This window comes from Diceros bicornis, chromosome 9, assembly GCF_020826845.1.
Source record: "Diceros bicornis minor isolate mBicDic1 chromosome 9, mDicBic1.mat.cur, whole genome shotgun sequence".
Classification (NCBI taxonomy): Eukaryota; Metazoa; Chordata; class Mammalia; order Perissodactyla; family Rhinocerotidae; genus Diceros; species Diceros bicornis.
Genome location: NC_080748.1, coordinates 25,744,935 through 25,772,036, shown reverse-complemented (window position 1 = coordinate 25,772,036; position 27,102 = coordinate 25,744,935). Strand labels below are relative to the sequence as shown.

General features: G+C 41.6%; 1 protein-coding gene across 2 annotated transcripts in view; it reads left to right on the top strand.

Moving 5' to 3' along the window:
• The first annotated feature begins 5,269 nt into the window (after positions 1–5,269).
• WDFY2 (WD repeat and FYVE domain containing 2) overlaps positions 5,270–27,102 on the top strand; it is a 182,924-nt gene continuing 161,091 nt past the window's right edge. The window contains exon 1 of one of the 2 annotated variants that reach the window (XM_058548108.1): positions 5,270–5,572. In XM_058548108.1, the coding sequence (XP_058404091.1) occupies positions 5,436–5,572 (137 nt within the window). In that variant the 5' untranslated portion in view covers positions 5,270–5,435. Of the gene's footprint in view, positions 5,573–5,832; positions 5,919–27,102 lie in introns of those variants that run through there. The other variant, XM_058548110.1, reaches the window with a different exon arrangement.

Below are 27,102 nucleotides of genomic sequence, written 5' to 3'. Positions count from 1 at the left end.
ACCCAAATGTTTCAGGCTTTGGAAGGTGGGGCAAACCCCCTATGTGGGTCTTTGAGAGGCACAAGTCTTCTGCAGCTGACATGCCCTGCCGCCCACAGGTCCACATACACAGTCAACACAGTCCTGCCCAGTGTGCGCACCCTGACCTCCCGAAGCAGAACCAGTCTCTCCACGGCAGGAGCCCCACACACTCCACCACTGCCCCACACTCTCCACCCGCTCCTTGTGCTCGCCCTGCCCCTCTGAAGTGGGCTCAGTTGCCAGGCTGCAGAGAATCCAGTCACCAATCTATGCAGGCCCACAAGTTGCCTGAGGGCTTGTTGTTGGGTGGGGCCAGTCTCCAGGGTGGACTGCCCACCCTGGCTGAGCTGGATTAAATCGGTGCTCTAGCGGGTGGGGCAGACCCGGGCTAGCAGGCCCCAGGGAGAACTCCAATGGCGTCTGTGTCAGTACGCCCACACCAGGCCACAACAATGGCCACCGCCAATGTCCCAGTCCCTGGAGAGGTCTCACCTCTCACTGAGATGCACACAGGGCCTATTAGGTGAGTCTCTTTTCACCAGCACTGTGCACCTTTCTTTCTGGTGATTTTAGGTTGCGTTCTGAAACGGGTGAGTTTGCACGTGGGCCCTTTAAAAACCGATTTTAATTTCTTTGTGAACCAGCTTTTCTGGGGGTACTCCCCAATGTTTTAGTAGCAGGCAAAGTCAGATATTATGCCACTCGTTTCGATTGTGCTGGGTCCACAAAATGCCCACTGCGGGGGTGCTCCCTGGCTCAGGGCCCCGCGCCTCCAGGGAGGGCTGCATACCTGTGGGCTGCTCCCGGGCGGCCGTGAAGCTGGCGGCTTGTGAAGGTGGCGTTTTTCTTCTCCAGAAGGGAGTTTCTGCCTCTTCCACCTCAATTAGGATTGTCCGTTGTTGCAGAAGTTCCTCTTACCCAGTTTTCAGCTCTGTCTCAGGGGTAATTTTTCCACAAGTAGTTGTAAATTGGCTGTGTCCGTGGGAGGAGGTGAGTTCAGAGTCTGTCTACGCCGCCATCTTGACTTCTCTTGCTATTGACTTTTAAGAGCTCTTTATGTATTCTAGATACAAGTCCCTTATCAGATACATGATTTTCCAAAATTTTCGCCCAACTATGTGATTTTTGCCATGTAACTTAGAAAGAGTTCAAAGAATTGAGTGGCACTGATATAACAAAACTCCTTCCATTTCCATGTATTTATCTAAATGAGGTTTCTCAGCCCTTATATTTACAAATGTGTGATTAGAATTGATCTTGAATCCTGCTTAATTCTAGAAATAAGTCATTATTTATCCTCGGATAAAGGGGAATATAAAAACCTAGTCTTGTTCATCACAAATAATAATTTTCATTAAACATTTTTAGTTAAAAATTTGCTTTTTATGTTTAATGATTTTTTTTTTTTTTGAGGAGATCAGCCCTGTGCTAACATCTGCCAATCCTCCTCATTTTTTGCTGAGGAAGACTAGCCCTGGGCTAACATCCATGCCCATCTTCCTCCACTTTATATGGGACGCCGCCACAGCATGGCTTGCCAAGCAGTGCATCGGTGTGCGCCCGGGATCCGAACTGGCGAACCCCGGGCCGCTGCAGTGGAGCGCGTGCACTTAACCGCTTGCGCCACCGGGCCAGCCCCCTGTTTAATGATTTTTCTGTAAATTTCTAATATATTTGTGTTGTTTTGACCTATTGTGTACTAACAATTGTAATGATCAGTTAAGGTAGAAGAAACTTTTAAAAATTAGAGCTTTACGGCCTTAGTATATTAAACAAATTATAGAATTCCAATTTATATATATTTTTTGTTTCAGATAGCATTATAGGGGGATCAATAAAAGATCCTCAAGTATAAAAATATTTACAATAAATGCTAATATTTACAAGATGCTAGAACTTAGACTCTTTGAAATACTTAAACATACTGAAATTCTTCAAAATTCTTTAAGGTGTATATGAACAAAGGAGTTTGAGAATCATTTTTCTAGCAGTCTACTCCTTTCTGTCCTTCATCCCCATCAGAATACCTTTCTTGCAGGTGGAGGAGTGGGGCTGAGCAGTCTTAAATTTCCCTAGAGCAGGCAGGAGTTCCCAACCTGGCCTTCTGATAGTTGTATGCCTTCTGAAATTGCATGCTAGGCCTTTCCCTGGGATACCAATTACTCACCTGTTGCCTTTACCATACTGATATTATCATCCGCCTGTTGTGTGTATTCTCCCAAGGATTGCCCCATCCTAGGAATTAGGGCAAGGTCCAGATTCCAGTCTCTCCACTATGCTCTAATGGAATAGAGTTAAACAAATCTGGACCTGCCTCTTTTTTTCCTAATCATTCCTTCAACAAATACTTACAGCATGCTTCCTAATGTGCCAGGTACTATTCTAGGGGCTAGGAATACAATGATGAACAAGCAGACAACATCATTTCTTGCCTGGTGTTTCTCTTCTAGAAGAGGGAGACTAAGAAATAAATAAGAAACGAACAAGATTATTTGGGGCAGAAGTAACTACTGTGAAGAAAATAAAACAGGGTAATATGACAATGAGTGTTATGAAGAAGTGCAGTACTTTATTTTTTATTTTTTATTTTTTTGGTGAGGAAGATCAGCCCTGAGCTAACATCCATGCTAATCGTCCTCTTTTTGCTGAGGAAGACTGGCTCTGAGCTAACATCTTATTGCCAATCCTCCTCCTTTTTTTTTTTCCCCAAAGCCCCAGTAGATAGTTGTATGTCATAGTTGCACGTCTTTCTAGTTGCTGTATGTGGGACGCAGCCTCAGCATGGCCAGAGAAGCGGTGCATCGGTGTGCGCCCGGGATCCGAACCCCGGCCGCCAGTAGCAGGGGGCGCGCACTTAACCGCCAAGCCACGGGGCCAACCCAAAGTGCAGTACTTTAGAGGTGGGAGAGTAAGACTCTTTAAGGAGCTAACATTGAAGCTGAAGCCTGAGTGGTGAGAAGAAAGTAGCCAGGAAGTGAACACATCTGGTGCAAAGGCCACCAGCAGGAAGGAATTTGGTGTTTCAGGGGCATTTCCAGGCCAGGGCTTCGGGAGTACCGAGCAGGAGAGGTGAGCTTGGAGAGCCATTTTATCCCAAGTGCAATGGTAAGCCACTGATGAGTTTTAAGCAAGGGTTTATATTTTAAAACAAAATCCTTCGGGCCACTGAGATAAAAATGGATTGTATGGGTTTTGGGCAGAAGAGTTCAAGAGAAGAAGCAGAAAAAGCAGTTAGGCTACTATGGTAGCAGAAGCCAGACATTGTGGTAACTTAGACTAGGGTAGAGCTGATATAAGTGCGAAAATTCAAGATGTACTTTGGAGGTGGAGCTGATAGGACTTATTAATGGTTTGGATATGAGTTGTGAAGAAAAGAGAAGAGTCAAGGTTGATTCCTAGGAACTTAATTTTGAACAATTGGGTAAATGATGCAGATTTAAAGATACTGTTGGGGAATGTTTGGAACACCTATTAAATAGTAAAGTGACAGAGCAGAGTAGCATTAGATATATGAGACTGGAGTTCAGGAGTGATGTCAGGGGTAGAGATAAGACTATGGGAGTTAGTAGCATATGGGTGGTATTTAAAACCATTGTGGTGGGCTGAATAATGGCCCCCCAAATATGTCCATGTCCTAATCCCCGGAACCTTAAAGAACCTGTTGTACATGAAGGCACTTAAAATATGTTATTTGTAAGCCTCACAACCACCACCCAAGGTAGGTGTTATTATCCTCCACTTAAAAGGTGGGGAATCTGAGAGAAGTGGAATGCCTTGTTCTAGATCCCAAAGCTAGAAAATACCTCACTCCCCCTTTCAAGAATCTTACGGAATTTCTGCAAAGATGGGAGGTGGCAACGAGTTGCACCGCGTTTTGAGGCAGGCCCTCTGTAGCATACTACCTTGGCTGCCAAAAACGTGCCTTAGAAATGCATTTCCACAAGGCCTGCCCCATTCTTTGCCCAGCTCTGGCATATTATTTTTCTGACCTCCAGAGCCTTTGCCAGACCAATCACCACATAGACTATGACAACTCCTCAGCTAGCTTGTTAATTCTGGGAGGACTCTGTGGGGTTATCACCTAATGAAGTACCCCGCATGCTAGGCCTGTGCTAGGCACCTAACATTCATTTAATAATCACAATAACTCTCTCCATTGTCTCTGGAGCAAGCTAGAAAGGCTGGATTGCTGGGATATGGAAAGAAGTCAGGACCAGGAGCAGGGAGGTCTGGGTTCACGTCTGCGGGGGCTATAGCCCTAACCTGGAGCTAAAGTAACCTTGGGCTAGTAACTTAGCCATCTAAGAAAACGAGGAGGTTGACACTACAGATGATCTCTAAGCTCCTTCATAGATGCATGTATGAGAGATCCTCTTCTGTCTCCAGCCCTGGCGCTCCACTCTTATGGGCAGCGGCCTGAACCAAGGGTATAGAGACCGCTTGCTCAGCCGGGGGCTGCCCCTCCGTCCCCTGCCTTAGAGACCAGTCCGGGCCGCGACTCAGCCAGTGGACCGGGAGGCCGCCGAGCTTCCCAGGCTAGAAGCGCAGATGTGGGCGATAGGTCATTCCAGGACAAGGGAGAGGAGGCTCCCAGAAACTACAACTCCCAGGAGCCCATCGGGTGTCACTTCGTGGCCTGGGCCCGGTGCATGTTGGGAGCAGTAAGCAGCCTCCCGCCGCGCTTCATTGTTCTGGCTTCTCAGGACAGGTAACCCGTGCGCATGCCCAGTCACGTCCCAAATAGTTCACCTTCTTTCCTTCCTGCAGGCTTCTTCTCTTTCCGGCCTCGCCCTAGTGCGATTTTCCCCTCCTACCCTCCGCCCTCTTTTCAGGGATTTTTGGAGGGGCGGGGCCTCTGGCAAGCGCGTTCAGGGGAGCTTGAGAGGGTGGAGACTAAACCTTGGGTGTGGAAATCGGTGAGGAGAGGAGACCGCAGAGAATGGAAGGCGCATGCGTTCTAGGGCGGTACTCCAAGGCTTTGGTAATTGCAGAGGGCTGCCGCGGAAAGGCGAGGGGGTTTACGCACGCACATTGGGCCTCCAGCGCCCCGCCTCCTTTTTCAGGTTTCCCCTCCTCCTCCACCACACTTCCGGAAGTGCAGCCGCCCTCGCGCCGACCAGCGGCCACCGCCTGCGGCAGGCCCCGCCCCCTACCGGCTCCGCCCCCTGGCTCTCCGCCCCCTTCTCTGGTGGTGGCGCCGGGTTGCAGCCCCGGTTGTGGCGGTTTCAGTACCCCAAGCCGGGAGCGCGGAGTCGTTCCCGGGAGCGGCGGCTAGGCTATGGTCGCGGGTCCCTGGCGTCCCGCTCCGGCCAACCAGAGTCCCTGCCTCAGCCTGTGCCCGTGCCCGCGCGGTCTCCTCAGGCCGACCCCGCGGCGCAGTTGGCGGCGGCGCCCCCGGCGCGCCCCCTCCTCCGATGGCGGCGGAGATCCAGCCCAAGCCGCTGACCCGCAAGCCTATCCTGCTGCAGCGGGTCGAAGGGTCCCAGGAGGTGGTGAATATGGCCGTGATCGTGCCCAAGGAGGAGGGCGTCATCAGCGTCTCGGAGGACAGGTACGGACCGCTGCCCCTCGGCCGCGAGGAGGGGCGGGACGGGCCGGCGGTCCCCGAACGCGCGTCAGGGGCTGTGCCTCCACGTCGGCGCAAGTGTAGACATGCTCCCCCAAGTTTTTATTGTTATGCGCATCCTGGTGGTGCCGGTATCCAGCTGCGCGCCGCCGCCGCTGCCTGGCTCGGGGAAGCGGAGCCCGGACAGTGGCGTGCGCTCTGGCCTCGCCCGGGGCCGGTGACTCCTGCCGGGGCCAGGTTGGCCCTTGGACTAGCGGTACGCCGGCCACTGGACCTTGATCCAGCCCTGAGGGCGGGATGGGGGAGAAGGAGGTGCCGCCCGGTCCTGCAGGTGTGTGCGTGAGGAGGATGCTCCGAGCTGCCTCTGCGAGAATAACTAAGGGTTTTTGAGTACTCTGGTACAGTTCTAATTAGGGCTTCAAACTGAGAAGGCAAATGCCGCTCCCTTCTCCCAGACGTTCCCACGGAATCCAGATTTCCCAGATATCTTACGCTGAATTCAATGAATATTGCAAGTTGTGAAAAGAGTAACTTTGGGCTTCTGCCCAAAAGGAGAGGTGCCTTCTCTCCCTTGCCTTCCTTTTCTTATCTCTTAGCTCTCAAGGGGAAGCGCCTAGAACTTGCAGGGGATCGCTGCTGCAAATAGCTGAGTTGCTTCCCTTTGCTTCTTGCTTCCTTTCTTTTTGCTTAATTTGCAGAAGTGGAGCCAGTTGTTCTGCCATTAATATTCTCTCTTATTTTTCAGACGACAGCGTTTTCGCTTTAACTTAATATCCTTTAATATGCAGAAATTAGGCTGACGAAGCTAACTTCCAGAGGAATGCTGTTTGAATATAGTAGTTATAGTTTTGATCTGGAATTGTTACTTTGATAATATCAACTAGCATTCTAAAAAATGTAGCACCATAGAGGTATATGACAAAGGGCTTTAACCTTAAAACAGTAGTTAGGTTTTCTTAATGTAAATTCAAATTATGCTGAGGTAGACAATATTTATTCTCGGCGACTCGTAAAATTTCAGGCAGAGGTACAGCAACAAAATGTTTATTACTGTCTTTATAGTCACTTCAGCACTTTGCATACAGTGTGGCCTCAAAAAATTTGCGTGATAGGTCTATTAATATCATAGGTTCTTCGGTATGACTAGGATGAGCATATTAATGACATATTCTTGTCTACATCATGCTCCATACAATTGGCCAAATGGTGCTTGATTAATTTCCTAAGCAGATCCAAATGAAAACAATGTAAACATATACCAGTGGCAAGCAGTCTGCAATGAACAGAAGAAATTCATGGCTGGAATGGAATAGATGGATGTACATACCTTTTGCAATTCGGAAAGAAGCCCTATGAGTGTTTAATTTTTCAATAGAGACAAAGTTCTATTAAAGAGATTGCTTCTGGACCTAGAAATTCTTTGTCACAGAATTGTTTTTAAAGGAATGTATTGATAGACATCACTTTCCCAGTCTATAACTGCCAAAAAATGAAACTGCTTAACCTAACTGCTGTAGGAAATTCCTAAGTAAGTTTGTTGAATCAAGTAAGAGAAGGAGAAAGGTAGTTAAAGCTAAGCTCCTTTAATATTACTTTTGAAACTTTTGTTTTGGTTGATGGTTTGGGATTAGAGGTAGGTTTTCATAGTTTTTTTTTTTTTTTTAACAATTCAGAGGAGTCTTAGAGGTTATTTACTCCAACAGCTTCATTTTACGGATGAGAAAATTTAGGCCAGAGAATTTACCTGCGCAAATTCACATAGCTGGTGATTTATCCAGGCCTAGCTCTTAAGTCTTCTGATTCCCATTTCAGTGTGTTTATCTTGAAACAGCTTTAGTGGGGTGCATTTCAAAGTATTTGGAGAAGCTGAAGTAACACATATAAAGAAAGTGAAAGATAAATTTCATTTGATTATAGGACAAAGTGCAATGTTTAGCTATATATTAAGCTTAATTTTCACTTTCCTAGTTCACAAGGTATGTAAAAGAAATTATTTTATTATAGAGTTACTGTTAAATAAATAAGTCCCACCCATAATTCTAGGATTATTCTTTACATATATTTTATTATTACTCAGGTCGACAAGTCTGTTTCTGTAGGTCTATACTCATATGTGAAAATAACTATGTTATTTAGAGCTTAGTTTCGATTATGGTTTTCATTAAAAGAGAATTGATCTGTATTCTTGCTTTTCAAAATCCAGTGTCACTGTCACTTGACATAATGCTAAAGATATGAAGATAGAATATTGATTTTCATCAAAACCTACAAAGCCATTTCCATTAACTGCTTCAACTAGAAACTAGTAGTCTTCATTCCTGAACTGTAAGGTTAAGTCACAAGATAATGTCCTGTTCCTGAATGGCAATGTCCCATAAGTTCTTTTGTAATCCTGGTTTCCCTTTTTGACCTCTGACACCCGATAACCTTTATCAGTATCTTTGAAAACACTTAACATTTTCTATTTTAAACAGTATTATAGATAGCTGTCCATTTATCTTCTTCTCCATGAGTTCCCTAAGGTGCTATGCGTGTCTTATTCATTGTAGTATCTTTGGGGTCTAACATAGTGCCTTGTACAGAGTAGGCCCTCAATAAACATTTATTTTATCCATGACTGATCTATTTTTGTTGTTGTTCCTGAAAGCACAGGATCTTAACTATTGTAGGCATTTAATTGATATTTGTTGAATGAATTTTATGACAACCCTTGAAAGCCCTATGTGGACAAATGTACACATGTGGGAAAAGGATTGGACTTGGTGGCCTTTACACTGCCTTAAAACTTTGAAAGTCTATGCATTGTTTCATTCCATGAACAAATGTTTGAGTTCCTACTCTGTTCCAAGCACATGTGCACACTACATTGGTGAAAATGACAAGATCCTTTCAAGATGCTCACAATTTAGAAGAGATTAAAACAAAACCACAACCTCTAAGATTTAATATTGGAAAGAGAATTTTCAGATGGGGAAGAGTGTATGGATTCCTCGGCCTTTGTGTCCCTTAACTTTTACCTTACTTTGGAGGACTCTCACTTGGATAGCCATTTTCACCCTATGTCTGCCATCAGTAGTGGGGCTGCTAATATTCTGATCTTCAGGCCCAAAAGTGGATGAAAACCTTCACCCTCAGTTCATTTTATCTTGGTTAGGACAGGCTGGAACTTTACTGGATACCAAGGGGCGGGGGATATAAGGGAATATAAGAAATATAAAAGCATTCTGACTTACAAGTATAGATTTCAGGTGCTATCATAATACGGAGTTTGTTCTCAGAACTCGCTGGCCTTATCTGAGTCTGTTTTCCCTTTGGTTGTAGCTGGATTCTGTCTCCAAAGGACACGCCCAACTTTGGTACTTTGGGTCTTCATTTCCCAGCTTCTCTCTGGACTGTCTTTTCTGAGTGAATGCCATTCTAACATTCCTTGCTTAGGAGCTTCCTCTCAGACATCTTGTCTCTATTTTGGTTAAGACTGATGACTGGTCTGCTGCTTACCAGGGGCTCCCTTGTCTAGTGGTAGCTTCTTCTCCAAGTGTTAAAGGCCAGGAGGCACCTCTGTCCAGGGTGGACCTCGCCCCATCCAGACCTTTATCTTTGTAAGTTCTTTATATGCGTACCTTAATACAAATCAACAATCTTAGAATTCATACAGAGAGTTTCAGTAACTAGGTGGTTGCTAGTAGACAGTTACAGGAAATTGTTCTTTCACCGGGAGTCTATACCTGTGCAATGGGTGAAAGGGGATCAGATTTTTATCTTAATATAAGGAGATGTGCTGAAGGCAGGTACAAACAGCATCTTCTGGAGTGGCCGAGGAATCTCTGCTTGTGGTGGTTAGAGAAAAGACGAAGGAGCTCTCCTCCAGATGGGTCTTGCAGGATGAGTAGCAGTTCATGTGAAAAAGCTAGGGTAGAGGAAACAGCATTCTAGGTGGAGGGGAAAGAGAAAACTCCCATTCATTGGGCGGCACTAGAATGGACTGGTGAAGAATATAGACTCAGGAGCCAGTTTGCTTGAATTCAGAACTCAGCTCTGAGTATTACACTTTGAGGAATCTGGAAAATTAGTGTCTCCAGAGGAGTAACTATGATAGCAAAAATTCCCAAAACTTTGGTTACAAGAATTTGGAATTCTTTTATGGATAAGAAGACCTGAGGGTGTGGTGGTGGGATGTTGGAGAGGAGGCTGTGGAGGAGAGAACTGTAGGGCATGTGGGTATTAGGGAGGGGACTGTGGGGAACTGCTGCCTTATATTCTGACTTGATTGGACCAATTTATGTGACATAGTTAGCTGTGTTCTTTGTGAGCCCTCAGGTCAGACAGAACCCCTGCATTGGGTAAAAGGGAGGCATATTTTTATCTCAATATAAGGAGATCCCATCCCGAATGCCTAGCACAAAGGAGATACGCAGCATATGTTCTTTAAATGAATTAAACAATGGCTGATCAATCATCTGTTTGGAATGGGATGGGCCTGAGGGTGCTGTGAGTTTCCAAGAGCTAAGATATTTAAGTTGAGCCTGAGAGAAATTTAGCAGCTTGCTTTAGGCCTGGGTAACATTACAACAAGGGAGGATGGTGGGAAGGGGCCGGGACAAGAGGGGTTGGCTTTTTTGTGTGTGTGTAAGGAAGATCAGCACTGAGCTAACATCCATGCCAATCCTCCTTTTTGCTGAGGAAGACCGGCCCTGAGCTAACATTTATTGCCAATCCTCCTCCTTTTTTTCCCCTTTTTCTCCCCAAAGCCCCAGTAGATAGTTGTATGTCATAGTTGCCCATCCTTCTAGTTGCTGTATATGGGACGCCGCCTCAGCATGGCTGGAGAAGCAGTGCGTCGGTGCGCACCCAGGATCCGAACCCCGGGCCGCCAGTAGCAGAGCGCGCGCGCTTAACTGCTAAGCCATGGGGCCGGCCCTGAGGGGTTGGATTTTTTAATCTCTAAGGCCTTTTTTTCCAGTCTATGATTGAAAACTACTATGATTCTAAGTGGCCATGACTACTTGACTATTTCTTGAAAAGATATCTTAAAATTTCATCTCATTTTATAAATCTGTATACTATTGATTCATTTACCATTGATTCTTTTGATTGTGAAATTGCACTGTCTCAGTTCTCTGGTTGACACCATTAGTTTCACTAATACTTAGACCTTGGTGCAGTTTGGTTGAGCTCCTGGTGGAGTTTTATGTACCATGCACTTTATAACACTTGCATCAGAAAAAATTTTTTTTTAATACACATGAAAGTTTTTCTCACAATGTAAGCACAGTTCTGAAAGCTGAGGACTTCTTAGAGTGATGGTGTAAGGTCTCTAAAATCAACAAAATTAGAACCCATCTAAACTAATTTTGGGGTGTAATTTAATGGCATAAAATTAATAAACTTTCAACTATGCACTTGAGACTCATCACTTGGCAGTCATAATTGCCGATTTCAAGGTCCCAAAATGGGAATTTCCCCCATATGGTTGTTGAAAATTAGACCTTTACACTGAATTCAGAACGTGAGGCAGTCTTTATGCCAGCAGATCTGTCTGGAAACAGGCTGCCTCTGTGTCTATAAAGGTCAGAATACAGATTGACTTTTTAAGAAAAGATCGCTGTGGAAAAGCTTGTTGAAGGAGGCTCACGGGAGGAGGCTTAGCTTCCAGTGACCCCAAAGCTCCTGAGGGTTCTGAATTTCTTACATAATTTATACAGTTAAACCAGATTTTTCCAGGCCCTCAAAGATCTTAATCAGGATACATTCGTCTGGATATTGCAATACAATGGAAAAGGTTAGTGTAGCAAGTCTGACATTCCTAAAATGAGTGATTCTCAGATTGTGAAATCCTGACCAGCTATCTTATACCTCAAGCATCACTAAACTTACTTTGAAAAGGAAAAATAGGTTAGTAGCCGGAAGAAACTTCAGAGGGCTGATCTTTTCCAAACAAACAAAAATTTTAAAAACAGAAATGCTACTTCTTGCATAGCATCTTTCTCTGGCTCTGTTTTCACTTTAAATTTAGATTTAAGAGGGAGACATTTCCTGTTTGTTGTTGAGAACTCTCTTGATGTCATTAAAAAATAACAGGGGTTATAAACCAATGTTACTGCAATAAACAAAAAATTAAAAAAAAATAAAAAAATAACAGGGGCTAGGCTGGTGGCGTAGCGGTTAAGTTCACGCGCTCCACTTCGGTGGCCTGCGGTTCACAGGTTTGGATCCTGGGCGCGGACCTACACACCACTCATCAAGCCATGCTGTGGTGGCATCCCACGTACGAAACAGAGGAGGATGAGCACAGGTGTTAGCTCAGGGCCAGTCTTCCTCACCAAAAAAAAAAAAACAAAAAACAGTTTTGGGGAAATTAAAACACTTAGTGGCATTTAGAAATCAATAAGTAAATTGTGATTTAAGACTATTTCAAGTAGTGATCTCTTGATATCTGTAACACTAAACTAAATTATATACAGTATATACTTACTTGAAAAGAAAATGACCACCAAGCCAAGCTTTTCTTCTCAACTACAGTATCAGAATAGAAGGAATTCAAAAGGAGACTACACTCATTTCTTTTTATATGGATAGATCTCCCAAGGAGTGTGCCACAATTAGCCTAGAAATTCCCTAACACAGAAAACATACCTTCCCTTGCACAACTTCAGTAAACAGTTGCATTAACTCTCCTTTTTTTAAAGAGCAAAGGCCTCCTCATCCAAACGCTTCATGAGTCATTAGTAAAAATTAATTCAGAGGCGTAAGAAACTAACAAATAAGACCAAAAAGAAAACAAGTTGTCAACTTGTCTCTTGGCAGGGAGTGCTGCTTTGTGCTCTCATGTGCCTTTAAGGATTCTTGGAAAAGAACTGGGACTGAGAGTCTGATCTCAGCTGTACCCTGCATTGACCTTGGGCATTTCCCAGGCATTTCATCACTCTAAGCCTCAGTTTCTCCATCTGGCAAAGGAGGGTGTAGGATTTCCTAGCTGTGACTCTGGCACTATAATGTGTCCGCATCATCTTAAAACCTCAAGTGGAGGAAAGTGTGCAGAGGGTTTTGAAAAAGCGGTGTGCGCTCGGTGAGGGAACTGTAAAACGATGCTTTCCTAGCTCTTGGATGGCAGCGGTTATTTATTCCTGGGTGAAATATTAAAGACGTGTTTGTTTTGTATTGGTGCCTAATACTTAGATGAACTGGATTCACTGCATTCCTACATCTAGATGAATCCTTGAGTTTCAAACGCTCAGTTTAGCGCTGAGTGGTTCGTTGGCCCCCCAGTCAGGGCCTGGGTTGTCTAGAGTAATGCTTTTGAAACTTTTTTGATCACTTTTGAAACTTTTTTGACCACAAATCAGTAAGAAATATATTCAGCATTGTTACCCAAGGCTTACATATTCTGGCACATACACATACATATAACTGAAACAAAAGTTTCATTAAATGGTATCCTTTTAATGTGACATTCATGCTGATATTTTCTGTTCTGTTAGTAGCCTTTATAAAATCCTGGCTTTGACTCATTCAGTTGATTTCATGACCCGTAATGGGTTGAGAACAACTGTTTGAAATACAGTGCCTTAGAGAAGCTCTTGAAGTTTTGTACCCTCTTTCTCTCTCTGTACTTTTGGTTTTTTAGAGGATGGAAATGCAGTTCAACTGAGGGACCTTCACCACCCCACCAGCCTATCCTTGGTGGCCCTGCCCTACTGAATTCCCACTGTGATCCTAGAATTGACCTTGTCTCACGAGAAGCCTCTAAGTCAGAAGATAAGAAGATAACAATTCTAAGCCCTTTCAGCCCAGAGGCAGAGAGAGAGTTCAGAAAAAACCGGGAGTGCAGCAAATTGAGCAGCTGTTTGAGTGGCTGCATTTTGGCTTCCTGTAATGTGTTCATTTATTACTGAGTTAGGACTCAGAAATGATGCGTCTCATCTAAATTATCAATGTCAGTTGCTAACTTCTCTGTATGACTGTTTTTCTTTTTGGCTGGGCAGATTTACCTATAATGTGGAACTATTTGGGGGTTTTATGCATTTTCCATTAGTTATTAATTTTTTTATCTTTTGAATTTCTAAGGATCAAGTTATATTTTAAGTAATAATAATAATCCCTCTGGAGTATGTTTACATTTTTATTATATATATAATAATTATATATAATAATATCTTTAAAAAATATATATTAATATATAATATATAATAATATCTTTAATAAAGATAATACAACCATAATAAAGAATAATTGCTCATAAACAGTACAATGACTGTTTGTGTATTATATATTTCCTTCTAGCAGTTTTTCTAATGCAGCTTTCAAAAATATGACTGTAATCATACATTTTTATGTTCTTGCCTCCATTTAAAGTTGTGCCACCAGATACCTAGTCTTTAACCATCATTTTAAATATATTTCTCCTTTCCTTCGGTATTCGCTCATATTTATCTAATGTTTGTACTATGTGAACTTGGCCCTACACCTCCCATCATGAACAAGACATCCTGCTGTCAAGGTAATGGTAATCTAGTGGGTACATCGTAATTTATCCATTGTGTATTGTTGGCTATTTACATTATTTTCAGTTTTATAAATGTTATGATGAAGATTGTTGTGTATATAGGTATTTTTTCTCCCAGGTTTTTGGATTATTTCTTTAGCAAAAATCTAAGAAGATTGCCCTATTGCTTTCAAAAGATTTGTGCCCCTTTATAATATTTACAGTGACAAATGAGAATATTGGTTTTGCTGTATCTGACCAGCCATGGATATTATTATTTTAAAATTCCTCTTCATAATTTACTTGATAAATAGTGGCACTTCATTGATGTTTAATTTGTATGTTTTGGCTGGCTAGTGAATATTTTTCTATTTGTTTGTTTACTTATTTTTCCTTTTGTGAATTTTCTGTTCCTGTCCTTTGTGTCTCCATTGAAGTCTCCTAGTTCTTCTGAACAATTTTTTGCACGTATAGTAAGGATATTAATGCTATGTCTCTTATATATCCAGATATATGTCTTATACTCCATTGTTTGCCCTTTTTATTTTTTACGTAGAAAACATTTACTTTTTAATTTAACCATCTATCCTATTTTATAATTGAAATTTCTTCATTATTCCTAATTTTTGAAAGTAATTCTTTCCCCAGAGATTCATTGAATATTCATTTTTCTTTCATCCTAATCATATAATTTGGTGAAAAAATAACTTTTTGGTGTATTTTGAATGTATTTCATTGGATGGTGTAAATTGAGGAATGTAATGATTTTTCTAAAATTTGCTGTGGATTATTTCAACATCATTTATTGAATGGTCCTTATGCTTTCTTTTGTATTTATTTGTAAAATTGCCTTTATCACAAAATTAAATTCTCATAATCAACAGGGCCTTCTACGGGCTCTGTTGTGTTTTGAGGATCTCTGCTTCTTCTTTTTTTTTTTTTTTTTTGTGAAGAAGATCAGCCCTGAGCTAACATCCATGCTAATCCTCCTCTTTTTGCTGAGGAAGACTGGCTCTGAGCTAACATGTATTGCCGATCCTCCTTTTCTTCCCCCAAAGCCCCAGTAGGTAGTTGTATGTCATAGTTGCACATCCTTCTAGTTGGTGTATGTGGGACGCGGCCTCAGCATGGCCGGAGACGTGGTGTACGCACCCGAGATCCGAACCCAGGCCGCCAGTAGCAAAGTGTGCGCGCTTAACCGCTAAGCCATGGGGCCGGCCCTCTCTGCTTCCTTTAATGCCAGTTCTGCACTTTAAATTATTGTAGCTAATGAGTTGTTCTTGATTGCTTGCCATTATGTGTCTACGATAATAGCCCAGGTCTCTCTGGCCAGGTCAGTGAGTTAATGGGAAAAGAATCATTTGGCTCCAGATGATTGGCTCTTTCCCAAACTTTAGGATTTTAGAGTCTCAGTTTCCACATCTGTAAATTGGGAATAATGATTCCTCCCTAGAGTTCTTGGGAGGGAGGTTTACATGAGATGATATTCCTGCAGCACCTGGAAGTGTACAGGGTGCATAGATAATGCTCAGTAAAAGTTAGTTTTATTTTTTGTTTATGATACCACCATGCCTTTAAGTAGGTAAGTTTTTTCTATTGCTATGGTTCCATTAAGCCTTGACTATTTTAAGAATCACCTTGGATACACAAAGGTGGAACTATTGAATTTTTGTTTGCTTTCGTATAGTTCTGAGCCCCTTGATTTCTTCTCTAGATATGTAAGGATGGGGTTACTCCGTCATCTTTTTACTGCTACTTCTCAAACTTGTCTCTGAAAGCCAGTGGTCAGGAGAGGTGTGTGGCTGGTGGGTGCTGTGTTCTCCTTGGCAGGCTTTTCTCTCTCTCCATTTGCCATCTTGTCCTGAAATGGCGTGTCCATTGTCCCCACTGGCCTCCTGGAGGGCAAGGGCTGTATATATTCTGTGTCTTCCATTGGGAATACATTGAGGTAGGAATGAAATTCTAACTAAGTTGCCCTCATTTGGAAGCCTGGGCTGAAGTTCACCCTTGGGCAGATTTTGTCCATGCACAGTTTTTAGAAGTTTGAATTAGTAGCCAAGGTTTAAAAATCTGGATTTCACATAAAAGTCTAGATTGCTGGCTTCTCTTGACAAATGGGAAGATGTAGCCTTGCCAAGCCACAAATTCCTCTCCTGCAGGCCCCTTGCTTTGCCTGCTTTGAGCTAAGGTCATCTGAGTGAGGCCATGAGAGGCAAAGCCCATGCTGCTCCTCTTAGGCCTACTGGTGGGAAAACAGCACAGGAGACCCAGAGAGCTTTCCTGTCTTGCTCTACATCTGAAAGGCACGTCTTCTTTTATGGAGTCAGTAGTTGGAACTTTTTTTGGTATTTGGAAGAATAAGAAGGAGAAGAAATCGAAAGCTATCCAAAAAGCCCATATGATCAGATCATCGCTCCGTTATCTGGAGGGATTGGTTCCAGGACCCCTGTGGACACCCAAATCTACAGATGCTCAAGTCCCTTATAGAAAATGGCCTGGTATTTGCATATGGTCTATGCACATCCTCCCATATACTTTAAATCATCTCTAGATTACTTATAATACCTAATACAATGTAAATGCTATGTAAATAGTTATTATACTGTATTGTTTAGGGAATAATGACAAGAAAAAAGTGTATGTATTCAGTACAGAGGCAACTATCGTAGGCCTTTCCATCTGCGGTTGGTTGAATCCTCGAATGTGGAACCCATGGATACTGAGGGCTGAGTGTATTTCTTAAAAATTAGGTGAGGGTGGAGGGAGGAAGAACATACATAAAAATTAAGACAAGAGCCGGCCTGGTGGCGTAGTGGTTAAGTTTGCATGCTCTGCTTCGTTTGTGGGTTCAGATCCTGGGCGCAGACCTACACACTGCTCATCAAGCCATGCTGTGCAGGCATCCCACATACAAAATAGAGGAAGATTGGCACGGATGTTAGCTCAGGGACAGTCTTCCTCAAGCAAAAAGGGGAGTATTGGCAGCAGATGTTAGCTCAGGGCCAATCTTCCTCACTGCCCTCCCCCCCCAAATTAAGACATTTTTATAAGCGATCCTGATATTGTACACAGTAAATGTATAAATAAAGGCAGGTATTGGTAAGTTAGGTATGGCATTTACTCCTTCCTACCCCCTTGCTGGAGGCATTGTAACAGTGTCTGGGGCCAGGGACCCAAGTCATGGAAGGCTGGGTTTTGACTCTTAGCTCTGCACCTCTTAGCTGTGTGATCTTAGTCACTTCTTCTAAACCTTCTCAGCTCTAAAGTGGCAGTTCAAAGAATACCTACCTCATGGGGTTATTCTGAGGGTTAAATGATGACATTTTGTGAAGTGTTGGCACCTAGCCATTTCTTCAAGAATGTTAGGGTTTTTGCCCCTTTCCTCCAAACTGTTTATGTAATTCTTTAATAACTATCTCATCTCTCTAACTCTTCTTTGTCCCGTCTTTGTCTTTGAATCTTTGAATCTATCTACTCTATCTAATCTAATCAGATATCTTTCTATCTAATTTAATCTTTGAATCTATCTAATTCTTTAATTCTTTAATAACTATCTCATCTCTCTAACTCTTCTTTGTTCCTTCTTTGTCTTTGAATCTGTCTTTCCCTTTCTCCCTTAGTTTTTTCCCCGCTCTTTCCTTATATGCCAGTGCTTCTGAAAAGAGTGCTCAAGCATCATGACACTATTTCTGTGACCTTTGGGAAGTCACTAACCCTCTTCAATCCTCATCTGAAATTGATTTTTTATAGTTTTTAATTACATGATATATGTGAAAATACTTAGTATACCGTAAGGCCCTATACAAATGTTAAGAGTTGTTCTCATTTAACTGGCCATAAATACAAAACATGAGTATATACTTCTCTGAATTTAGAGAGTTTTGTGTTTCTTTATCTTCATTTTAAAGTAGATGAATGTAATCTTTAAATTCTGATTTTAGAAAAACTTAAAATTACATTATTGCGTTTTATTTTGTAGATCTGGATTAATGTTTTTCTGGAGTCAGTATCTAATAGAAAAAAGGCTTAACATGCTGTTAGAATCGCAGTAATCTGTTTTAGTGTTCATTGGCACTTCTGGGACTTGGAAAATACTAGCTGTCTGATATTCTATAGGTTGATTGTGTTTGGGGGAGAAGGGGTGTTGGGAATGGCTCACCTATTTCATTGTATTTTGATTTTTGAAATATATTTGAATGGCTTAAGAAATTCTCTTTACATTTCAAAGCTTAGCTTGTTAAACAGTTTAGAAGAATGAATAATTTTTCTCCAGAAGGTAAAATTAAATTAGGTTAGTTATGCTTAATCTGAATAGTTAGCTAAATTAGCATGCTGTTTGGATGGATTAAATGGGTTTGGAATTTGGTTGCATTGTACTTCTCTGACTTATTTTTCTTGCTGAGCTTCCATTTGGGAAGTTTCTGTGTATCAGATATGCACAATATAGATCTTTGAGCTTTATCTGGATATAGGGTAGGGCAAAGGCTGAGAAAGGAAAGTTCACTCAGTAGTAGAAAAGAGTAGAAAAGGTCCATAGTAGTATATAGGAAGAGGAAGAGGTCCAGGCAAGGAGCCTTGAGGCGCCTGAGAAATGTGTGGGTTATCTGTAGGTCCGTATATGGCTGTGGGTTGTATTTCTCAGGGTGTGGTCATCCCCCCCCAACCAGTTTTCTTTTCAAAAATGTCCTACCTCGCTTTTTTTTTTTTATTTAAAATTTTATTTTTTTTTAAAGCAGTTTCAGATTTACAACAGAATTGAGAGGGAAGTACATAGATTTCCCACATACTCCCTGCCTCCACACTTGCATAGCCTCCCCATAATCAGCATCACTCACCAGAATTGTGCTTTTTTTTTTTTTTTTTGTGAGGAAGATCAGCCCTGAGCTAACATCTGCCAATCCTCCTCTTTTTGTTGAGGAAGACTGGCCCTGGGCTGACATTCGTGCCCATCTTCCTCCACTTTATATGGGACACCGCCACAGCATGGCTTGAAAGCAGTGCGTCGGTGTGCACCCGGGATCCGAACCTGCGAACCCCGGGCCGCCTCAACGGAGCCCGTGCGCTTAACCGCTTGCGCCACCGGGCGGCCACCAGAATTGTGCATTTTTGACCAAGGACGAACCTACACTGACTCATCATCATTACCTAAAGTCCATAATTTACCTTAAGGTTCACTCTTTGTGTTGCACATTCTGTGGGTTTGGACAAATGTATAGTGACATATCCATCATTATAATATCATACAGAGTATTTTCACTGTCCTAAAAATCCTATGTGCTCTGCCTCTTCATCCCATCCCTCCCCCACAACCACTGATCTTTTTATTGTCTCCATAGTTTTGCTCTTTCCAGAATAGCATACACTTGAAATCAGTATGTAGCCTTTTCAGATTGGCTTCTTTCACTCAGTAATACGCTTTTAAGATCCCTCCATGTCTTTTCATGTGTTGATGGCTTGTTTCTTTTTAACACTGAATAATATTCATTTGTTGAATGTACCATAGTTTGTTTATCCATTCATTTATCTTTACTGAAGGATATTTTGGTTGCTTCCAAGTTTTGGCAGTTATGAATAAAACTGCTATAAACATCCATGTTCAGGTTTTTGTGTGAACGTGTTTTCAGCTCCTTTGGGTAAATACCAAGGAGCTTGCTTGCTGCATTGTATGGCAAGAGCATATTTAGTTTTGTAAGAAACTGCCAAACTGTCTTCCAAAGTGACTGTACCATTTTGCATTCCTACCAGCGATGGGTGAGAGTTCCTGTTGCTCTACATCCTCCACATGAAATGTACCAGCATTTCATGTTGTTAGTGTTGTGGATTTTGGCCATTCTAATAGGTATGTAGTAGTATCTCATTGTTATATTTCCCTGATGATGTGATGTGGAGTATCTTTTCATATGCTTGTCATCTGTAGATCTTCTTTGGTGAGGTATCTGTTAAGGTTTTTGGCCCATTTCTTAGTTGGATTGTTTTTGTATTGTTGAATTTTGAATATATAGTCCTTTATCAGATTTTGGATGTAATATTTTGGATAATAGTCCTTTATCAGATGTGTCTTGCAAATATTTTCTCCCAGTCTGTGACTTGTCTTCTAATTCTCTTGATACTGTCTTCTACAGAGCAGAAGTTTTTAATTTTAAAGAAGTCCAGCTTATCAATTATTTCTTTCATGTATTGTGTCTTTGGTGTTGTATCTAAAAAGGCATCCACATACCCAGGGTCATCTAGATTGTCCATGTTATCTTCTAGGAATTTGTAGTGTAAGTGCCTGACATTAAGCTTTTTGATTGTAGTGTAAGTGTAGTATAAGCCTGCCATTAAGCTTTTAATTGTTGGGGCATCCATTTCAAAAGACATCCATCTTGAATAAACATATTGCCAGCTATCTGACACAGCTACTAGCAAAATAACTAGATAAGGAACTAGGCCACCCCCATCCACGAAGGTTCCTCTTTCAGGAACCTGGATAACCTAGATAACTGACCGCTTGAGTGACCCCACTTCTCCTTTCCTAAGTCCTAATTCCCACTCTTATGCTTTAAATTAGCTAATAAAGAGTGAATCCATGAAACCCTAGATGCCCAACCCTCAGACCCTAATAAAGGCAGAGTCACAGATCCTCATGTGTGCACTCATCACTTCACCTGTGACCTTGTTGTGTGGCCCCTGGGTGTGCTGTTTACCTTCCAGGACCTGTGAGTAATAAATTTTGTTCTTCAAAGTTCCCTGATGGTTTCTTGCTGAAATGCGACCTGAGATCATAATAAGAACCACAAGAGCCAGCTATACATAGGGGCCCTGGTGGGGGAAATGTCTGCGGAGTTCACTACAAGTGATGTGTGCCTGAGCAAGGGCTATAGGCATTCCTAACACACAGCACTACCATCAATAGGCTTGGGATTGACAGGACAGAATTTTATAGTTTTGCATTTTACATTTAGGTCTATAATCCATTTTGAGTTAATTTTTGTGAAGGGTGTGGGGTCTGTGTCTAGATTCATACTTTTGCATGTGGATATCCAATTGTTCCAGCACCATTTGTTGAAGAGACTTTCTTTGTCCCATTGTATTGCCTTTGGTCTTTTGTCAGAGATCAGTTGACTATATTGATGGTGTCTGTTTCTGGGCTCTCTATTCTGATCCGTTGTTCTATTTGTCTGTTCTTTCACCTACACCACACTCTTGATTACTTTAGCTTTGTAGTAAGTCTTGAAGTCAGGTAGCGTCAGTTCTCCAACTTTGTTCTTCTCTTTTAATATGGTGTTGGCTATTCTGGGTCTTTTGCCTCTTCTTATAAACTTTATAATAAGTTTTTCAATATTTATAAAATTACTTGCTAGGATTTTGATTTGGATTGCATTGAATCTGTACATCAAGTTGGAAAGAACTGACATCTTGACAATATTGAGTCTTCTTATCCATTAACATGGAATATCTCTGTATTTATTTTGTAGTTCTTTGATTTCAATCATCACAATTTTGTAGTTTTCCTCGTGTATATCTAGTACATATTTTGCTAGATTTATACCTAAATATTTCATTTTTTGGGGTGCTAATATAAATGGTATTGCGTTTTTAATTTAAAATTCCACTTGTTCATTGCAGGTATATAGGAAAGCAATTGACTTTTGTATATTAACCTTGTGTGCTACAACCTTGTTATACTACCATACTCTTTAATAATTTATAATTATTAAATGAATCTTTAAGAATTGTATATATCTAGAGGTTTAGATCAGTATCAGTACTGAACCCAGAAGAACTATACACACTCTAAGTTGTTGATTTGTTGATAGGTGAACAAAAGGTTAATTTCTTGAAATTACTCTGATCTGAGTAGCTTCCAGTGGTCCATTGGAACCAGTATGGCCCTTTTGTAGGTGTCTTTGACTGTAACTGACATTTTTATATTTTGGACTAAGCCCTTTTTGATGTCTTACTACTAAATAATTACTGAGAGATTCCATTCTTGAGCCTGAAGGACTGAACTTGAAGCAATGGACAGTTTTTACACTGCACAAATATCAAGTTTGTCTTTTTGGGGATGCCGTTATAATCAGTATTTTCAGTGCTTACTTCTACTTTTCCAAAACTTTTACTTAAAAAATTAATCTGTCTGTGTCTTTTGTTGCCTAGTAGCCTATGCCTATATATGTGGAAAAGTGAGGTTAAAGCTAGTGACATGGATGGATTTGCAGAGAGAATGGATCAAAATGGCAAAACATTTAGTTATTTGAAATGTAGTTTAGCTAGGAGGGTGCCACAATTTGCAAATTAAATAATCATAGTACAAAAGAAACAAGGTTTTAAGATTTAAAAATCGTTGCTTATTTGGTAGTTCACTTCCCATGGGGACTAGTTAATCCATACCATAACCAAAGTTCTGAATATTTGAACAAAAAATAGCAGGTAAAAATAGTTAGGTACTAGCAGTTACAGTTAAAAAATAATTAAATTTGTTTTTAAGGTGACAGTACATGCATAGTAAAATTCAAGAGGCAATACTCAGAAAAGTTAAGCTCCTTCCCACTTGTGGGTTTTAAGATTTTGCAAAGGAAAACTGATAGGATTTGCACATGCTCTGATATGTGCCCTGATATGGATCTCTGGGCATTTCTGCTTTAGCAGCGTTTTACAGTTTCACTTGTAAAACTGCCCTGGGGATTAGCAGTGCTTGCAGATGGCCTCCTCCTCCTCTTCCTGATCTCTTGATAGCTGCATTCCCTCAGCACACTCTTCATGTATTTGTTAAAACACCTCCTCACACGCACTGAAATTGTTTGCTTATCTTGTACTCTGGGGTCCTGGTCACTGTGTTTCTCAAGGCCTCTGGCTCAAGACTTAGAACATAGTAGGCAAAATTGGAGCAATAGAGGTTTGTGATGTGTATTAGTTCACAGTGAGGGAGGGGGTCACTCTGTAAACCACTTGTCTTCTAATAATATATAATGGTGAGATCTCTTAGGTTTCTTTGGTACTGTGAACAGAAACCAGCTCTGGCATTTCCTGGCAGGAGGCTCAAGTATTTTGCAGAATTCAAGGACAGGGATGCATTTGGGCCTTAGGAATACAACTAAAGACTGGAGCATGTGGAGAACCAGGAAGTTCCCTCTCCCTGCCATTCTCTCTGTCTGCTTCATTCTTTTCTCTTGCTCACACTGGCTGCCTGTGTTTCTTACTTAGTCTACATGGCAGAACATGGCTACCAGCTGCTCCCAAATTTTACTTGTTATAGTCTAGATAAGCGGAGAGAGATGGATGTCAGGCTCCCAGTTCCAGAATTCCTTGGAAGTGGATTTATTGGTCCAGACAGGATCACTCTGGGATTGTGGCCAGAAATGGGGTCATGTTGAGGAATAGGGCAATCAGTGCTGCAGCCTGTGGATGAGGAGGGGAAGGGCAAGCCTTAGAAAAGAGATGTAAGGTCAAGAATCCAGCATGTGCTCAGTGCTGGGGTGGTGTGGGCATGAGCTGAGCCCATGCCCTTGTAGCTTGGTGTGTTGTTGGTCATTGCTCTAGTAGCAGCAGAATAGTGAACACTGACTCTTGCTTTTCTCATGACTTTCATTGCCCTGTTTTCCTTGAAATCTGCACATATAGCACTTGGCATGTTCAGGTAGCCATTTCCTCCTCATTGCTTCATTTGCTGATTTGACTTGTTGACTGCTATTTTCCTGTAGGGAGTATAAGATGAAGAATTCATATTTCACTATGAATGTGTGCTGAGCAAAAGCCAGTGGTTATATGACAAATTTCAGCACTAGTGAGTAGACCCCATATGGTAACCACATTTTCTAAACTCCAAATCAAAACATATGGCGAAATAAAAGATTTTTTCCTGATGGATGAACTTATACGTATTTCATTATACATTTAACAAACTGAAATTCAAAAAATGGCATGAAACTAGACTGTTAAGCACACATGGACACGGTATGTATCCTGTTTCAGGGAGGAGGCTGAAAAGCCTCAAGGATATTAATAGTAATTAATAGTAGCTAACATTTACTGAGTACATACCATGTGCTAGGCACTGTGTTAAGCTTTGTGTACCTTTTCTTATTTAATCCTCAAGATGATTTTATGAAGCTAGTATTTCACTCTCATTTAAAAGATGAGAGATCAGATGCAGCCAGGAAGAGGCCGAGTGGGGGTGCTCGTACAGCCTGTGTCGCTGGACTCCACAGCCCTTCCATTCAGCCTCACTGTGCTGCACCACCTCTTTGAGGATCTGTTGAGGAAGGTGTAGAATGACCAGTATGGAGCCTTCATGGAAATCACAACAGGCTGAACTTGGTTTTTCAGAGGAAAAGCTAACAAATCAACTAACCGCTCAACAAATGATAATACAAATTAAGTAGAAAGAAGGTAGACATTCCTTTTACACCCTTGTGATGCCCTTCTTTATTTGCTCTAAGTATTGGTATTACAAAATTGTAGATACTTCTTTGATACCGGGATTTATTGATGGACAACAGGGTCTGTGAATGAGGAGGGCCTTGTAGGCTGCGTGGGAGCATTTATCAGTTAGGCCTAACCAAGTACAGGCTTATTTTTCTCACATAAAACATCTGGAGATAGGGAGTCCTTATCTCTTTCTGTTCTGCCATCTCTAGCATGTGGCTTTCATCCCTGTGGTTGCCCCATGGTTGAAGATGGCTCTTTGGCTTTCAGCTTCACCTCTCGTCATAAATCTAAAATCTTCCAGAAGATCACCTAGTTACAAGGGAGGATAGGCATTTGTTTATTCGTTTATTCATTCATTTTCAGGACTTTAACGAATTTGGATGTGGGGGAGATAAATAACTGGTATGATCTCACGTGAGGTCTTTGGTTAGGGGAACTACACTATACTCTTTGGACCAATGTTGGCTTTAAGTTTGGGAATAGCTTTGTCTCCAGTGGGTTCCATTTGAATTTTGTACCCTGGAAAACTGATTATAACTTTTTTTGTCCACAACTCTGCCCCTTCTGCTAGTATTGCAGGACTGCCTTTGCTGCTTGCAGCAGATTCCCAGATTGGCCTGAATGCTCTAATCTAAGTCCTTATATCTGGGGACCTTTGGTTGCTCAAGTTCATGGATATGGGCCTGGAACTTTTATCATTAAGGTATAAGTACTTTGCCCATGGACCACCCTGATGTTCAATGAATCTGGCAAATAGAAATATCAGAAAATTTGCCAATTCTTGACAGCCTTTTAGAACCACCTGAAATCATTCATTTGCTCTTCTCATTTAGATGCTGGGTATTGAACTGCTGGAAGAATTTGTAAATGCTCAACCATTGTGTGTTTTCTAAACTTGCAGTGTTGGTTTCTACTAATGTTTTTATTCCAGAATATCTGGAGCAGAAGTTCTCTTGTGGTGTTTCAGTTATAGATGTGGTGAGGTAGTGATGCCTTCAGCCCTCAGGGTTGCCTGGTAGGACCTGGAGCAGCTGGAGCCCCTGGGCTGTGTGCTCCTGGCTGGGAGAACCTGTCTCGTTACTCAGGGTGCTGTAAAAGGTTGGGAAGCACTTCTCTAGGGACTCTCATGGCTTTTATGTTGTACTCACAACAACCAAAGCATCAAACCTGGCCGTATTTTCTCAGTGACATTTTGAGCAAGATATTGAAGCATGTTTTCTTTACATTATAATGTAAGTAATTTGCCCAAAATTTAAATCATAGAATTGTTCTTGGGCTATTGTCAAGCAATGTCCTGCGGTAGAAAGAGCATGAGAGAAGAAATTATAGGACCTAAGTTAAAACCATGCTTCTGTCACTTAGTCTTAATTTTTCTGAGGGTCAGCTTCCTAATTTATAGAACAGGGAGAATGACGCTACCTTCTTCATAAGATTGTGGTAAGAATTAAATGAAATACTTTGAAGAGCTCTATTAGGGGTCACAGACTCACGTGGCCATAGGCGCAAGGCATGTAACATAAATGAGGGAAGCAGCATGCTTTGGGAATAATTATTTGCAACTGAGTCAGGCCTCAGTGTCAGCAATACAAGAGGGAGTAGTGAGGATTGTGGCAAACTGCAGAGTGTTTGCCTAGTGAAGGAGGACAGCTGCTTCACAGCTCTAGCAGATGTTTGCCAAGTGGGAATGCAGGCCGAGCGTCTCCAGATCACTGGTTTTTTCAAGAAGTACTAGAAATCCAGATTTTCATGTGAAATCTTTCAATTTTCAAAGTTAGTATAAAAATGTTTTTAAAAATTCTACAGACCAAGCAAAATATTAACATGGGCTGTAGTCTGCCCTTTGTACTATAAAGGTTAATTTCTTTTGAAAATAATGCATGCCAATTTATATTATTTATCAACAAGGTTTCCAGTTAGAAAAAGCATTTATATTAGGGTTGCCCTCTTCATTTTGTGCCCTCAGAAATTTCTGCTTCATATTCTTCACTGAAAGGTTCTTCCCTGAATATGTTGAGAGGAGCATATGACTATGATCCTGCCTCTATCAAACAGAAACTCAAGAGGAGAGGCTCTTTCAGTAGTTAGGAATCAGACTAAGTCATAGCTTTTAGTTAAGCAATGGAAATGCACCCAAAAGCCTAAGGAAAGGGGAGTTTATTATGAGCCTTCAGGAAAACTCCTGGAACCCAAGGACAGAGGGAATGTGGCTGAGCCTTATGAATGTCAGGGCTTGGTAACAGGAGAGACTTGAGGACTGTGTAGAGCTGTATTGTCTGATATGGTAGCCACTAGTCACATGTGGCTATTTAAGTTTAAATTTAAATTAATTAAAATTAAATAAAATTAAAAATCCTTTAGTGGCACTAGCAACATTTTAAGTACTCAGAGACCCCATATAGTTAGTGGCTACCATATTAGATAGTACAGATTATAGAACATTTCCATCATTGTAGAAATTTCTGTTGGACGGTATGGATAGAGGAGCAAGGGCATGAAGTGGGTAGTCTAGTTAAAGGTTAAACTAAGAGGTGGTGGTGCCTGAACTGAAGCATTGGCAGTGGGACACCTTGAGAAGGATTTCAGAGTTACTGAGGAAGGTTACTCTTGGGGAGGCAGCATTGTG